Source organism: Coregonus lavaretus, assembly GCF_964263955.1.
Source record: "Coregonus lavaretus genome assembly, contig: HAP1_SCAFFOLD_628, whole genome shotgun sequence".
NCBI classification, from domain to species: Eukaryota; Metazoa; Chordata; class Actinopteri; order Salmoniformes; family Salmonidae; genus Coregonus; species Coregonus lavaretus.
Window position 1 is genome coordinate 4830 of NW_028161614.1, and position 17671 is coordinate 22500.

The 17671-nt window shown below is 44.4% G+C and overlaps 1 protein-coding gene across 1 annotated transcript in view; it reads left to right on the forward strand.

Moving 5' to 3' along the window:
* Nucleotides 1-856: 856 nt before the first annotated feature.
* Nucleotides 857-17671, forward strand: part of LOC311120344 (sprouty-related, EVH1 domain-containing protein 2-like) — a 26621-nt gene continuing 9806 nt past the window's right edge. Inside the window, exons 1-2 of the mRNA XM_084194963.1 lie at nt 857-1285; nt 14693-14882. Coding sequence (XP_084051089.1) covers nt 1218-1285; nt 14693-14882 — 258 coding nt within the window. The 5' untranslated portion in view covers nt 857-1217. The remainder of the gene's footprint in view (nt 1286-14692; nt 14883-17671) is intronic.

The following is a 17671-nucleotide window of genomic DNA, read 5'->3' on the forward strand; positions in this document are numbered from 1 at the left end:
TTTTGTAGCTTGGTCTCAGTTCAGTTTGTGAACCTTTGAGGGCGGGGCCACTTTTGTAGCTTGGTCTCAGTTCGGTTTGTGAACCTTTGAGGGCGGAGCCACTTTTGTAGCTTGGTCTCAGTTCGGTTTGTGAACCTTTGAGGGCGGGGCCACTTTTGTAGCTTGGTCTCAGTTCGGTTTGTGAACCTTTGAGGGCGGGGCCACTTTTGTAGCTTGGTCTGAGTTCGGTTTGTGAACCTTTGAGGGCGGGGCCACTTTTGTAGCTTGGTCTCAGTTCGGTTTGTGAACCTTTGAGGGCGGGGTGGGGATGGGGGGGGGGGGGGGCTCTTTTGAGTGGTCTGAGTTCGATTGGAGGGTTCATTGCACAGAAATATAAGCAAATCGCTCTGAGTTAGTAAAAATTAGCTGAACGGCATCAAGTAGGACTAGGTTACTGTCCACAGGGACCAAGCACTCGGCCTGTAGTGGTAATGGCTAGAAGGGATAGCCTACAGCTTTTGTCAAATTAATATCAAAAGTTTTTTGTTGTTGCGTTTTAGCTAACCCTAACCTTAATCTAATTATCCTAACCTGCTATGTTGATTATTCTAATCTGCTATGAAAAGTCAAATCTGACAAAAACTGTTGGTGCTTTCAAGACAACTGGGAACTTGGAAAAATACGTGCTCAAATCATGACTTCTGTGATCTTCAGGTCGGAACGTCGGAGCTCTAGAAAGAGGCCCGAGTTGCCGAGTTGGAATTTCAGAAATCCAGTTGTCTTGGACGGACTGAATTCGGAAATTTCCGAGTTCCCAGTTGTTGTGAACGCGGCATCTCCTTCGCCGGTGTCGGCCGTGACGTAGGGCTGCCTGCACAATCCAACATGGAGTAGCGAGCGATGGGGCTCTAGCGGGGCCACCCCTCGGTAACGATAGTGCCCATTCAGCAACGCTGAACGGGCCGTCGAAAACCGGGCCCCCAGAATTTAGGAGGCAACATTTTACTTCACCGTATTAACCTGAGGATTATAAACTTTCGGATAGTCTTTATTTTACACAAGCAACTGGTTGGCTTGACAAGAAAAGGACAGCAGAGAGAGAGAGACCTACTGTAGTCTAAGACTGAAGCAGAGAGCGTTAGGTATTCACACAAAGGCAGCGGAAAGATAGGCTACTATGCGGAGTAGAAGGGAAAGGACTGAGGATAGGTGTTGAAAAAAAATGACGGCCAAAAAATATGCACCCGCATTGGGATATTATTTCAGGTGAAACGGGAAAAATGATAGAAGAAACACATCCAAACGAGTAAGTATAATAATGATAACAATTTCTTCAACTTCATTAGCGCTTTTCATTAGGCAGAAAGAATCGCAAAGAATACAATAATAAAACATGACACAGTAGGTCTGCACTAAGCTACGATTGTCGGGCAGAGTTGAACATTTTGAGTGTTTCAAACAACGGTACAAATGAAGATAGCCCGAGGCAAGTAGGTTACTTTTTAGACCGGGCTAGTAGAAAATGTGCCCATAATATCGCATGGCACAGATTTTGGACCCGGGCTAGTAGAAAATTACTAGCCTGGCTGCCCAGTCAACCTGCAACTGATGGAGCGATTGTCAAATTGGAACCACACATGTTAGGCTAGTAAATATAGACTCCAATATATATATATATTTCCCTTTGAGAAATGCTCAACTAAGTTACATTTTATTTGTTGGAAACGAATGCCTTGTGGAGCTGTTTCAGTTTAAAAATAGGCATTTTACAAAGTTTGAAAATGGTCTGTGGCATGGGGGGTTAGGCTATATATTGACAGTAGTCCGGTGTAGCTCAGTTGGTAGAGCATGGCGCTTGCAACGCCAGGGTTGTGGGTTCGATTCCCACGGGGGACCAGTATGAAAAATGTATACACTCACTAACTGTAAGTCGCTCTGGATAAGAGCGTCTGCTAAATGACTAAAATGTGAAAGCAGAAGAGGACGGGGGGGTTTAGGGCCCCCGCCTTGCTTTAGTCTACGGACTCTGTCTTGCGGAGAGAGACGAGGGGTGGTGGTTGCGGCGTGGGTGGATCGGAAACATGTTGTAAAGCGATCAGTAGTAGGGCCTTTTAAAACGTAACCAAGTTAGAAACTCTTAACGTTCTAACAGTTACATTCTATCGACGGATGGAACAGAGCCTATCGTTTCTCTTTACTTTGCAGTTAATATTGTCGCGGAGCCTATGCAACATTCGTTTAGGCTATCGTTCTATGTTTGTTTGTTCAAGCTGTGGCTGGGGGGAACTCTTTTCGGAAGGAGGATATGAGATATCCGATATGCCCCATCCACCGTCCCTTTTCGGAATCGCTCTCATTTGCATAATCGTTAACGGGGTGGGGGTTGCAGCGTGGGTGGATCGGAAACATGTTGTAAAGCGATTAGCAGCAGTAGGGCCTTCATAAATATGTAACCAAGTTCGAAACAAGTTCCATTCTATTGACGGATGGAACAGAGACTATCGTTTTTTGTTACTTTGTAGCTATTCGTTTGGTTATTTGTGTCTAGGCCATAGTTCAAAAGTATGTTTGCTTCAAACTGTGACTAGGGGAAGTCTTCCCGGGAGCACGCTTCATTCATAAAAACACCAATCGAGGACGACAGGGCTTGTCTTGCAAAGTTTACCCGAAAACATCAACCAATTTGTTTATCTATGGACGGGTCACGTGACATTTATTCTAGCATTCGATCGTTATTCCAGTTTCTTTGTACCCTAGGCTATTCATAAAGTCTGAATCATAGTGCCCTGCCTTCCTTTATCTTGCTCAAATCGAAAGCATTTGAAATGTAAACAGAGGCACTTGCGTAGTCTAGGCCTGTAGCTGTCTGAGTTTTGTCTTTGGGTCATTTTAATGTTGTTTAGGCCAGGGGTTCCCAAACTTTTTCACTCAGTCTCCCCTTCCAGCATTGGGGAACATTCATGACACAAACTGTTCACACCCCTCTTGTTGGTGTAGAGAAAATTGTGCATTTGGCCGCAATTCTACACATTCTGGCATGAGTTGCAGAGAAAATGTTGATATTTCTTGTTGGCAACTCCTATTTACAGTGTCTTTTATTGGCAATATTCAATAGGCTATTCACCTTTAATGCTGCGTGTGCATGCTGAATCATAAGTGGGCCTAGCCTATTGCTTTGAAAGCAGAGACAGGCTCTGTAGAATGTCAGTCATGCAGATCCAGATAGATAGCTGTCGGAAGGGCGAAGGGCACAGGAGGGGATGTTTGCGTGGCAGTCGCGTGACGTTCGTCCATTCATAAAAGCTGTAACCTTCAGCGCCCCATTCACCATGCATAGCTACAGCCAGGGACCTTGTTACCTTGACGTGAGGGCTATTAGAGCTGCAACCAAACTATAAAGACAGGAAACTGTTGTCCTTACACACAGCAGGCCAGGCTAAATGCTCAGGGCCCACTTTGTCGAGTTATCTGATCGTATTACAGCAATCGGATAGGATTAAATGCATATAAATATAATGAATATAATGGGTATCTACAGTAAGGGCCTAAGCTACTGCTTATTAAAATAAATACTTTATATTCTACGCAATACACATTTGAAGGTTTTATTTTGATCCATAATGACACGTTGAGAACTTTTACAGGCACACTAATAATGCGATATTAAACTGATTATGGTAGTAGGCAGATTATCCAATAGTCATGTAAACACCTTACTCTGCTTATCTTAATAGGCGTCAGATCGAAATCGAAGTTAGCATACGCCAATTAAAACACCTGGTTTTCTGAGCAATCTTTCAAATGATTAGGACATATAAACGCCTTCATCGGCGTTCCAGCGGTGTATTTGACCTGCGCATGTTCTAGCACCAGCGAACCTCCCTCTTTGGCGCGAGTGGATTGAGTTCGGAACAACTGAATGTATGCGTCTTAGAAGTAGTTTTCACATACACACTTTATATATCCGAACTCAGAATCAAATATGCTTCCCAAAAACAACATGTTTGCTGTGGTAGAACGCTTATTTTGATTCGCAATTTTCTGCATTTATCAGAGTGCTATCAGGTAGCCTGATTTCAGATGTGCCCATGTAAACAGGATTATTAGGGAAGTCGTTCTTCTTGCAAAGCATGTAAACGTTTTAATCAAACTATTATATTAACCTGACTATCCACAACAATCACATTATTGTGTACATGTAACCGCACTCATTGTCAGCTAAATTAAGGTTCCAACTATATAACGAGTCCTCTGTTGACTTTCTCTCATTGACACACATACACACTCACACAGAGAGGACAGAGACCGTTGTGGAAGACGTATTATTCTCTAGGCTACTGACACTGACAGTGCTTCAGTAGATGACTGATGCCAAATGATAGATCACTGGTCTGCAATGTAACCCAGAGCTGACCACCAAGCATTGGTTAAACCGCTACACACACACACACACACACACACACACACACACACACACACACACACACACACACACACACACACACACACACACACACACAAACACACACACACACACACACACACACACACACTCACTGTCTGTCAGTCACTGTCTGTCATTCACTCACTGTACCCCCTGTCTCACCACTGTGATTTTAATGCTGCTCTTTAATGACTTGTTATTTTTTATTTTTTATATATATTTTTTTACTTATCTAATTTTTACTTAACACTTATTTTTCTTAAAACTGCATAGTTGGTTAAGGGCTTGTAAGTAAGCATTTCACTGTAAGGTCTACACCTGTTGTATTCGGCGCATGTGACAAATAACATTTGATTTGATTTAGATTTGTCTGTATGGGAACGAGTTGGGCCATGTCTCCATAGAATCAGAATGATTAGAACGGGAAAAGCCTCTCAGACCACAGTTGATGCTATTTCCATGCATGTCTTTCTAGAATTGGGAAAATGTACAGTATTTTCCCAGCTCATTCAGCTCCAAGCAACATGGCTATATGTACTAGAGCATCACAGACAAAATAAATACAAAATAAAAACACAGCACAGCAAGGAGTAGGGCACCTCCTGGAAAATAATCTAGGGGAAACACTGGCTCCTGAAACAGAGGATAACAGACACAGAGAGGGAGAGAGACGGAGAGAGACGGACACAGAAAGTGAGAGACAGAGAGAGAGAGAGAGAGAGACGGAGAGAGACAGACACAGAAAGTGAGAGACAGAGAGACGGAGAGAGACAGACACAGAAAGTGAGAGACAGAGAGAGGGAGAGAGACGGAGAGAGACAGACACAGAAAGTGAGAGACAGAGAGAGAGGCAGAGAATGCCAGATGGGTAGAGTGAGAATGAGAGAGAGTCCTATTTACCATTGGTCTTGGATGAGTTGAGGTGAGTTCATTGGAGATTATTGACACTCCAGGCCCCCGAGGGAAAGTTGCATCCAAAAACTGTCAGTTGTCAGCTGTAGTTATTGGCAACCCTCCACATGTCCAGCCAGACAATGTCTTTCTTCACCTGTACAGAGGTAATAACTGGACTGTGTGTGTGAGTGTGTGCTTGCGCGCATACATGTGAGAGCGATAAGACAAGTGCAAAAGCTGAAAGAGAATCCCAGTCAACAGCAAACCTACCTTCCTTCTAGTCTGAGCCAGCAGGACGGGACTGCTCAGTATAACCCCATTCAATATGACATAGAATGTTTGTTCTACATGGTGTATTTCTATCTGATTGTTCTATGACATAGTACCTGACTGTGAACAAGCCCCAGCTTTCAGTCATTCTATGTCCACCCTTCCCTGTCAGTTGTCTGACATCGACAACCCTCACTAGATTCCCATTTGGAAAAAGTGATATCCCTGTAACCTTATTCCGGACGGAAGCTTACGTTCCCAAGGTGACTCCCTGGCCTCTCTGGTCTTGTCTCATTTGGGCAAAAGTCCTCCACCCTCTCCCCTCTGTCCTCTCTCCAACGTGACCCGGAAACCGATAAGTGGTCGAGTGGCGGGGGAGATGTCAGTTGGTTAGTAGGCGAACGGAAGAGCGTCCTCCCCTCCTCCATGGCCCCCTTTCATCCAGGATAGTCGTGTATCCTACCTAAGTCCTTATTGGAAGAGTTTTGAAATCTGCCACGTCCCCTTTGCTTCAGCTGTTGTTTTGTCGGAGGAGAAAAGCATGCATACGTTTAAAAACAATATGCTACTTATCTTCCTATCTAGAAAATGTCTTGCATAACTAACTTAATTTGTTTTTATCACTTTATAAATTTATTCCACCCCTGTAAACTTCATTTGCATAATGACGCACAAGTGGAGGAAAGTCTAATTTCATACAAGCAAATTGTTGTCCATGTTCCGGCTCCTCCCCATCTCTATTCCATGACCTATTACCTTTTTCAACAGGATACGAGACAGGATTTATTTATACCTTTATTTAACTAGGCAAGTCAGTTAAGAACAAATTCTTATTTACAATGACGGCCTACACCGGCCAAACCTGGGCCAATTGTGCACTGTCCTATGGGACTCCCAATCACGGCCGGTTGTGATACAGCCTGGAATCGAACCAGAGGGTCTGTAGTGACGCCTCAAGCACTGAGATGCAGTGCCTTAGACCACTGCGCCACTCGGGAGCCCAGGAGTTGAGCAAATCCATGACAAGAACAAACACATGGACCCATATGGAAAATAAATCCATGACAAGAACAAACTTTGTTTGGGGCCCTGATATAGAACCTTACAGAAATACAATGAAAAGCCATTGTTGGGCCCTGATATAGAACCTTACAGAAATACAATGGAAAGCCATTGTTGGGCCCTGATATAGAACCTTACAGAAATACAATGAAAAGCCATTGTTGGGCCCTGATATAGAACCTTACAGAAATACAATGAAAAGCCATTGTTGGGCCCTGATATAGAACCTTACAGAAATACAATGGAAAGCCATTGTTGGGCCCTGATATAGAACCTTACAGAAATACAATGAAAAGCCATTGTTGGGCCCTGATATAGAACCTTACAGAAATACAATGAAAAGCCATTGTTGGGCCCTGATATAGAACCTTACAGAAATACAATGAAAAGCCATTGTTTGGGCTCTGATATAGAACCTTACAGAAATACAATGAAAAGCCATTGTTGGGCTCTGATATAGAACCTTACAGAAATACAATGAAAAGCCATTGTTTGGGCCCTGATATAGAACCTTACAGAAATACAATGAAAAGCCATTGTTTGGGCTCTGATATAGAACCTTACAGAAATACAATGAAAAGCCATTGTTTGGGCTCTGATATAGAACCTTACAGAAATGCTCCAGAAAGCAAGCAATGATGAGCTGAGGAGAACACAGGAAGTACTGTGACCAAGGATGTGTTCCACATGATGTGGATAGGAGAGGGAGGGAGGGAGGGAGGGAGGGAGGGACAGAGAGAGAGACTGCATGGTCTAAAACAAACACGGCTTCACCCTTTCTTGGTTCTTAAAGCTAGTCAACTAAAACTGTTGAAGTAAAGGAGAATGATCAATATGACTAGAATGGTTCTTCCTATAATCAGAATGATCAATATGACTAGAATGGTTCTTCCTATAATCAGAATGATCAATATCACTAGAATGGTTCTTCCTATAATCAGAATGATCAATATGACTAGAATGGTTCTTCCTATAATCAGAATGATCAATATGACTAGAATGGTTCTTCCTATAATCAGAATGATCAATATCACTAGAATGGTTCTTCCTATAATCAGAATGATCAATATGACTAGAATGGTTCTTCCTATAATCAGAATGATCAATATGACTAGAATGGTTCTTCCTATAATCAGAATGATCAATATCACCAGAATGGTTCTTCCTATAATCAGAATGATCAATATGACTAGAATGGTTCTTCCTATAATCAGAATGATCAATATCACTAGAATGGTTCTTCCTATAATCAGAATGATCAATATGACTAGAATGGTTCTTCCTATAATCAGAATGATCAATATGACTAGAATGGTTCTTCCTATAATCAGAATGATCAATATCACCAGAATGGTTCTTCCTATAATCAGAATGATCAATATGACTAGAATGGTTCTTCCTATAATCAGAATGATCAATATGACTAGAATGGTTCTTCCTATAATCAGAATGATCAATATGACTAGAATGGTTCTTCCTATAATCAGAATGATCAATATGACTAGAATGGTTCTTCCTATAATCAGAATGATCAATATGACTAGAATGGTTCTTCCTATAATCAGAATGATCAATATGACTAGAATGGTTCTTCCTATAATCAGAATGATCAATATGACTAGAATGGTTCTTCCTATAATCAGAATGATCAATATCACTAGAATGGTTCTTCCTATAATCAGAATGATCAATATGACTAGAATGGTTCTTCCTATAATCAGAATGATCAATATGACTAGAATGGTTCTTCCTATAATCAGAATGATCAATATCACCAGAATGGTTCTTCCTATAATCAGAATGATCAATATGACTAGAATGGTTCTTCCTATAATCAGAATGATCAATATGACTAGAATGGTTCTTCCTATAACCAGAATGATCAATATGACTAGAATGGTTCTTCCTATAATCAGAATGATCAATATGACTAGAATGGTTCTTCTTATAATCAGAATGATCAATATCACCAGAATGGTTCTTCCTATAATCAGAATGATCAATATGACTAGAATGGTTCTTCCTATAATCAGAATGATCAATATGACTAGAATGGTTCTTCCTATAATCAGAATGATCAATATGACTAGAATGGTTCTTCCTATAATCAGAATGATCAATATGACTAGAATGGTTCTTCCTATAATCAGAATGATCAATATGACTAGAATGGTTCTTCCTATAATCAGAATGATCAATATGACTAGAATGGTTCTTCCTATAATCAGAATGATCAATATGACTAGAATGGTTCTTCCTATAATCAGAATGATCAATATGACTAGAATGGTTCTTCCTATAATCAGAATGATCAATATGACTAGAATGGTTCTTCCTATAATCAGAATGATCAATATGACTAGAATGGTTCTTCCTATAATCAGAATGATCAATATGACTAGAATGGTTCTTCCTATAATCAGAATGATCAATATCACTAGAATGGTTCTTTCTATATTCAGAATGATCAATATGACTAGAATGGTTCTTCCTATAATCAGAATGATCAATATGACTAGAATGGTTCTTCCTATAATCAGAATGATCAATATGACTAGAATGGTTCTTCCTATAATCAGAATGATCAATATGACTAGAATGGTTCTTCCTATAATCAGAATGATCAATATGACTAGAATGGTTCTTCCTATAATCAGAATGATCAATATGACTAGAATGGTTCTTCCTATAATCAGAATGATCAATATGACTAGAATGGTTCTTCCTATAATCAGAATGATCAATATGACTAGAATGGTTCTTCCTATAATCAGAATGATCAATATGACTAGAATGGTTCTTCCTATAATCAGAATGATCAATATGACTAGAATGGTTCTTCCTATAATCAGAATGATCAATATGACTAGAATGGTTCTTCCTATAATCAGAATGATCAATATGACTAGAATGGTTCTTCCTATAATCAGAATGATCAATATGACTAGAATGGTTCTTCCTATAATCAGAATGATCAATATGACTAGAATGGTTCTTCCTATAATCAGAAGGATCAATATGACTAGAATGGTTCTTCCTATAATCAGAATGATCAATATGACTAGAATGGTTCTTCCTATAATCAGAATGATCAATATGACTAGAATGGTTCTTCCTATAATCAGAATGATCAATATGACTAGAATGGTTCTTCCTATAATCAGAATGATCAATATGACTAGAATGGTTCTTCCTATAATCAGAATGATCAATATGACTAGAATGGTTCTTCCTATAATCAGAATGATCAATATGACTAGAATGGTTCTTCCTATAACCAGCCTGTCATGATAGGACTACTGTATGTGGTATGCAGACTAGGAATATCAGTAGATCAGCTAACCTCTACATCAATCTGTCTGTATGTAGCCTACCAGTCCCTGTGCTGCAACAACTGCCCTCACTGCCTCTATCTCTACCACACAGAATGGGTCTGCCCTTCAGGTCTGCAAGGGAGAGGCAACTAGAGCAAATGGAAGGAAGCAGGTCTAGGTAACAGATTAGAATCCCATCACACACAGTCTACCTGAAACAGGCCTAGGTAACAGATTAGAATCCCATCACACAGTCTACCTGAAACAGGTATAGGTAACAGATTAGAATCCCATCACACACAGTCTACCTGAAACAGGTCTAGGTAACAGATTAGAATCCCATCACACAGTCTACCTGAAACAGGTCTAGGTAACAGATTAGAATCCCATCACACAGTCTACCTGAAACAGGTCTAGGTAACAGATTAGAATCCCATCACACAGTCTACCTGAAACAGGTCTAGGTAACAGATTAGAATCCCATCACACAGTCTACCTGAAACAGGTCTAGGTAACAGATTAGAATCCCATCACACACAGTCTACCTGAAACAGGTCTAGGTAACAGATTAGAATCCCATCACACAGTCTACCTGAAACAGGTCTAGGTAACAGATTAGAATCCCATCACACAGTCTACCTGAAACAGGTCTAGGTAACAGATTAGAATCCCATCACACAGTCTACCTGAAACAGGCCTAGGTAACAGATTAGAATCCCATCACACAGTCTACCTGAAACAGGCCTAGGTAACAGATTAGAATCCCATCACACACAGTCTACCTGAAACAGGTCTAGGTAACAGATTAGAATCCCATCACACAGTCTACCTGAAACAGGCCTAGGTAACAGATTAGAATCCCATCACACAGTCTACCTGAAACAGGCCTAGGTAACAGATTAGAATCCCATCACACAGTCTACCTGAAACAGGCCTAGGTAACAGATTAGAATCCCATCACACAGTCTGCTAGGAAGGAGTGGTGGCAGACAGGCAGACAGGCAGACAGACAGACAGACAGACAGACAGACTATATGTCTCTGTGTTTTATTGGCCTGTGTGTTTGATGGGGTGTAACCATGAGGGAGGGTTTGGAAGGAACCAGCACAGGGAGTAGTTAGTAGCTGTCCTGTTGTGTGTGTGTGTGTGTGTGTGTGTGTGTGTGTGTGCATGCTCTCCAGTGTGTGGGTATGGTATGTGTTTATGTGGACACGCCCCCCTTGCCCAGTGCACCAGGCTATGTTGTGGCCTGACCACAGATTATAGGGTCTGTCTGTCTGCCTGCCTGCCTGCCTGCCTGCCTGCCTGCCTGTCTGTCTGTCTGCCTGTCTGCCTGCTGTGTTTCACCCCTCTATTATCTCAGGGTGGATAGGTTACTACCCTCTCATATGAATTACTCTCCATTCATACTAGGTCTACAGTCTATCATCATAAGAGTGAGGCAAACCAACTAGACAGCCTTATGTCATTGGGGATGAGAATTACTCTCCATTCATGTTTGTCTTTGGCCAGTTTCAACAAAAAATGTATGTCTGGTATATATTTAGAGTGGTTTGGTGGCTGCATGCAGACTGAAGGCAGAGAAGCTGTCTGTTGATGACTCATGCAGCACATATCTCTGTGTAACAGGCAGACTCAATCCAACCTACCAGTGGGACGTATGTCTGCGGATTCTGAGCTCTCCTTGAAATGCAGCCAGTATTGGAGCAGAGCTGCCTGCATGGTCACATTGATCACAAAGCCGGGTCGCCTCTTTTTCAACTAAAGTTCTTGGTCATAACACTCTGGCTGGCGGGCTGACTGGCTGTTTGTCTGTCTCTGTCTGTCAGCCTGTTTCTGTTTGTCTGTCTCTTGCTCTGGTAGTGTGTGAATGTGTTTGTGGGAGCTGGTGAACCAGTTTAGCCACCTGTGTGTGTCCCTTCAAAAACCCTGCTTCAACGCTAATTATATAAGACAAACACACATCCAGAGGAAGCTGCGGCAGGGGAAGTTAGAGGCAAGACTGAGACAATCTGAAACCTCTTGAGTCTATGCAGTAGACTACAATTCATTGTCAAACTTTAGCGTGGATGTAATCTCAGTTAACCCTGGTCATTTGCTCAATTAAGTTCTGGGTCCGTTAATAGAAGAGATAGAATGAGGAGGGGAACCAGAACAAGGAGCTCCACCCTCTCTCTTTACAAGTTATGGGCCAGTCTATGGGCTGAATGTCCCCCGTCTGGAAAATGGAAAGATGCTAACATCTGTGAAGTGGTGATTTGTCCAAATAACCAGAGAGGACCCGAAGCACCCGAACTAGCTCTTTAACTACCGTTGGATCATGACAGATCTACGGCATCGGTTATGTTTACGTAGTCTGTCCATCAGAGATTAGCATGGGTGTGTTACGCGTGTGTTTACATGAGAGAGAGAGAGCGCTTCCATGCTAACGCCTGGATTGACTCAAGAGGTTTTGGATTGTGTTGTATGTATTTCCACCAGTTTGCATTGTATTGTTCTGAATTGCATTGACTTACATAGTGTTGTGTTGTTACTGTTGGTTCCCTGACAGTAATCAGGTAGACTAAACTATATGGGGGATAGATGTCCTGTATTCTGTTCATGTCTACTGGCTAATCTATATGGCCATCAGTCTATTCTCCAGGACCCCTGATGGCCATCAGTCTATTCTCCAGTACCCCTGATGGCCATCAGTCTATTCTCCAGGACCCCTGACCCACAGCACATAGTCTACACCCTCACACCCTAAATGGCCTCACAGATGGATAGTGGTGACACCCTCACACCACAAATGGCCTCACAGATTATTAGTGGTGACACCCTCACACCCTAAATGGCCTCACAGATAGATAGTGGTGACACCCATTCATTCAGTCATTATTTACAATTTCCTCAATTTCCTACTCTCCCTCCTCCACCTCCTCCCCTACCTGTCCTCTCCACCTCCTCCCCTACCTGTCCTCACCTCCACCTCCACCTCCTCCCCTACCTGTCCTCTCCACCTCCTCCCCTACCTGTCCTCACCTCCACCTCCACCTCCTCCCCTACCTGTCCTCTCCTCCTCCTCCTCCCCTACCTGTCCTCTCCTCTCCTCCTCCCCTACCTGTCCTCTCCTCTCCTCCATCTCCTCCCCTACCTGTCCTCTCCTCCTCCACCTCCTCCCCTACCTGTCCTCTCCTCTCCTCCACCTCCTCCCCTACCTGTCCTCTCCTCCACCTCCTCCCCTACCTGTCCTCTCCTCTCCTCCACCTCCTCCCCTACCTGTCCTCTCCTCCACCTCCTCCCCTACCTGTCCTAACCTCCACCTCCTCCTCCTCCCCTACCTGTCCTCTCCTCCTTCTCCACCTCCTCCCCTACCTGTCCTCTCCTCCACCTCCACCTCCCCCCTACCTGTCCTCTCCTCCTCCTCCTCATCCCCTACCTGTCCTCTCCTCCACCTCCCCTACCTGTCCTCTCCTCCTCCTCCTCCTCCTCCTCCTCCTCCTCCTCCTCCTCCTCCTCCTCCTCCTCCCCTACCTGTCCTCTCCTCCTCCTCCCCTACCTGTCCTTTCCTCCTCCTCCACCTCCTCCCCTACCTGTCCTCTCCTCCTCCACCTCCTCCCCTACCTGTCCTCTCCTCCTCCTCCTACTCCACCTCCTCCCCTACCTGTCCTCTCCTCCACCTCCACCTCCTCCCCTACCTGTCCTCTCCTCCTCCTCCTCCTCCCCTACCTGTCCTCTCCTCCACCTCCACCTCCTCCCCTACCTGTCCTCTCCTCCTCCTCCTCCTCCTCCCCTACCTGTCCTCTCCACCTCCTCCCCTACCTGTCCTCTCCTCCTCCTCCAGCTCCTCCCCTACCTGTCCTCTCCTCCTCCTCCTCCTCCTCCTCCACCTCCTCCCCTACCTGTCCTCTCCTCCTCCACCTCCTCCCCTACCTCCTCCACCTCTTCCCCTACCTGTCCTCTCCTCCTCCTCCTCCTCCCCTACCTGTCCTCTCCTCCTCCTCCTCCTCCAATGTCCTGTGTAGTTATTGAAAGGAGGCTGGGCTGGGGTTGTATCAGGTTACCATACAGTATACGGCTGGGCCCTGGTTTAGTGACCACTACAGAGAACCAGAGGGGAGGGGACGGAGGGAGCTTGTAGTCAAGTTAATTTGGAGAGCTCATTCCTTTTCTATCTCTCTCTTTCTCTCAATGAATTCTCTCTCTCTCTCTCTTTCTCTCAATGAATTCTCTCTCTCTCTTTCTCTCAATGAAGTCTCTCTTTCTCTCAATGAATTCTCTCTCTCTCTTTCTCTGAATGAAGTTTCTCTCTCTCTTTCTCTCAATGAATTATCTCACTCTCTTTCTCTCAATGAAGTCTCTCTCTCTCTCTTTCTCTCAATGAAGTCTCTCTCTCTCTTTCTGTCATGCATTTTGTGCATTACTGGAATGGGGATATTTCTCTGCCAGGAATATCTCACTTGATAAGTCAGTGGCCGTGTTCAAGTGTATCAAAACCGTGATTTATGGGTAAATCTTGACTGAATTTGATCTACAAATAATATTGAGTAGCTACATATGATGGAAGGTGATTTAGAACCCTCAGTCTCAACTTGCCTTAAGAGTCGGTTGCGATGTCAAACACGCCCGCAATCTATCATCACCAGAGTGAGAATCCAGGAACATAAAATCAATAACCTCAAGGAAATGTCATTATGAATAATGATGTTGATAATCTCTCTTCCTCTGTCCCTCCCTCCCTCTCCAGTGACAGCTACATCGTGTGTGTAAAAGCGGTGGTGATGGTGAGGGATGACTCCAGTGGAGGCTGGTTGGCCCAGGACGGGGGGGCTCTGAGCAGGGTGGGAGTCTGCAGAGTCCTGCCCCCCGAGCTGGGGCTTGCCCCCCTGGGTCGCTCCCACTTCCTCATCCACGGAGAACGGCTACGGGACAAACAGGTGGGCAAATACAGACACACACAGACGCATATGAGCATCAGATACACACACCAAACAAATCAAATCAAATCAAATTTTATTGGTCACATGCGCCGAATACAACAGGTGCAGACATTACAGTGAAATGCTTACTTACAGCCCTTAACCAACAGTGCATTTATTTTAAACAAAAAAGTAAGAATAAAAAAACAACAAAAAAAGTGTTGAGAAAAAAAGAGCAGAAGTAAAATAAAGTGACAGTAGGGAGGCTATATATACAGGGGGGTACCGTTGCAGAGTCAATGTGCGGGGGCACCGGCTAGTTGAGGTAGTTGAGGTAATATGTACATGTGGGTAGAGTTAAAGTGACTATGCATAAATACTTAACAGAGTAGCAGCAGCGTAAAAAGGATGGGGTGGGGGGGCAGTGCAAATAGTCCGGGTAGCCATGATTAGCTGTTCAGGAGTCTTATGGCTTGGGGGTAGAAGCTGTTGAGAAGTCTTTTGGACCTAGACTTGGCACTCCGGTACCGCTTGCCGTGCGGTAGCAGAGAGAACAGTCTATGACTAGGGTGGCTGGAGTCTTTGACAATTTTGAGGGCCTTCCTCTGACACCGCCTGGTATAGAGGTCCTGGATGGCAGGAAGCTTTGCCCCAGTGATGTACTGGGCCGTACGCACTACCCTCTGTAGTGCCTTGCGGTCAGAGGCCAAGCAGTTGCCATACCAGGCGGTGATGCAACCAGTCAGGATGCTCTCGATGGTGCAGCTGTAGAATTTTTTGAGGATCTGAGGACCCATGCCAAATCTTTTTAGTCTCCTGAGGGGGAATAGGCTTTGTCGTGCCCTCTTCACGACTGTCTTGGTGTGTTTGGACCATGATAGTTCGTTGGTGATGTGGACACCAAGGAACTTGAAGCTCTCAACCTGTTCCACTACAGCCCCGTCGATGAGAATGGGGGCGTGCTCAGTCCTCTTTTTTTTCCTGTAGTCCACAATCATCTCCTTTGTCTTGGTCACGTTGAGGGAGAGGTTGTTGTCCTGGCACCACACGGCCAGATCTCTGACCTCCTCCCTATAGGCTGTCTCATCGTTGTCGGTGATCAGGCCTACCACTGTTGTGTCGTCGGCAAACTTAATGATGGTGTTGGAGTCGTGCCTGGCCATGCAGTCATGGGTGAACAGAGAGTACAGGAGGGGACTGAGCACGCACCCCTGAGGGGCCCCCGTGTTGAGGATCAGTGTGGCAGATGTGTTGTTACCTACCCTTACCACCTGGGGGCGGCCCGTCAGGAAGTCCAGGATCCAGTTGCAGAGGGAGGTGTTTAGTCCCAGGATCCTTAGCTTAGTGATGAGCTTAGAGGGCACTATGGTGTTGAATGCTGAGCTGTAGTCAATGAATAGCATTCTCACGTAGGTGTTCCTCTTGTCCAGGTGGGAAAGGGCAGTGTGGAGTGCGATAGAGATTGCATCATCTGTGGATCTGTTGGGGCGGTATGCAAATTGGAGTGGGTCTAGGGTTTCTGGGATTATGCTGTTGATGTGAGCCATGACCAGTCTTTCAAAGCACTTCATGGCTACAGACGTCAGTGCTACGGGTCGGTAGTCATTTAGGCAGGTTATCTTAGAGTTCTTGGGCACGGGGACTATGGTGGTCTGCTTGAAACATGTTGGTATTACAGACTCAGTCAGGGACATGTTGAAAATGTCAGTGAAGACACTTGCCAGTTGGTCAGCACATGCTCAGAGTACACGTCCTGGTAATCCGTCTGGCCCTGCGGCCTTGTGAATGTTGACCTGCTTAAAAGTCTTACTCACATCGGCTACGGAGAGCGTGATCACATAGTCATCCGGAACAGCTGGTGCTCTCATGCATGCTTCAGTGTTGCTTGCCTCGAAGCGAGCATAGAAGTGGTTTAGCTCGTCTGGTAGGCTTGTGTCACTGGGCAGCTCGCGGCTGTGCTTCCCTTTGTAGTCTGTAATAGTTTTCAAGCCCTGCCACATCCGACGAGCGTCAGAGCCAGTGTAGTATGATTCAATCTTAGACCTGTATTGACTCTTTGCCTGTTTGATGGTTCGTCGGAGGTCATAGCGGGATTTCTTATAAGCGTCCGGGTTAGAGTCCCGTTCCTTGAAAGCGGCAGCTCTACCCTTTAGCTCAGTGCGGATGTTTCCTGTAATCCATGGCTTCTGGTTGGGGTATGTACGTACGGTCACTGTGGGGACGACATCATCGATGCACTTATTGATGAAGCCAGTGACTGATGTGGTGTACTCCTCAATGCTGTCTGAAGAATCCCGGAACATGTTCCAGTCTGTGCTAGCAAAACAGTCCTGTAGCTTAGCATCTGCGTCATCTGACCACTTTTTTATTAACCGAATCACTGGTGCTTCCTGCTTCAGTTTTTGCTTATAAGCAGGAATCAGGAGGATAGAGTTATGGTCAGATTTGCCAAATGGAGGGCGAGGGAGAGCTTTGTATGCGTCTCTGTGTGTGGAGTAAAGGTGGTCTAGAGTTTTTTTCCCTCTGGTTGCACATTTAACATGCTGGTAGAAATTAGGTAGAACGGATTTAAGTTTCCCTGCATTAAAGTCCCCGGCCACTAGGAGCGCTGCATCTGGATGAGCGTTTTCCTGTTGATTAATGGCCTTGTACAACTCATTCAGTGCAATCTTAATGCCAGCATTGGTTTGTGGTGGTAAATAGACAGCTATGAAAAATATAGATGAAAACTCTCTTGGTAAATAGTGTGGTCTACAGCTTATCATAAGATACTCTACCTCAGGCGAGCAAAACCTCGAGACTTCCTT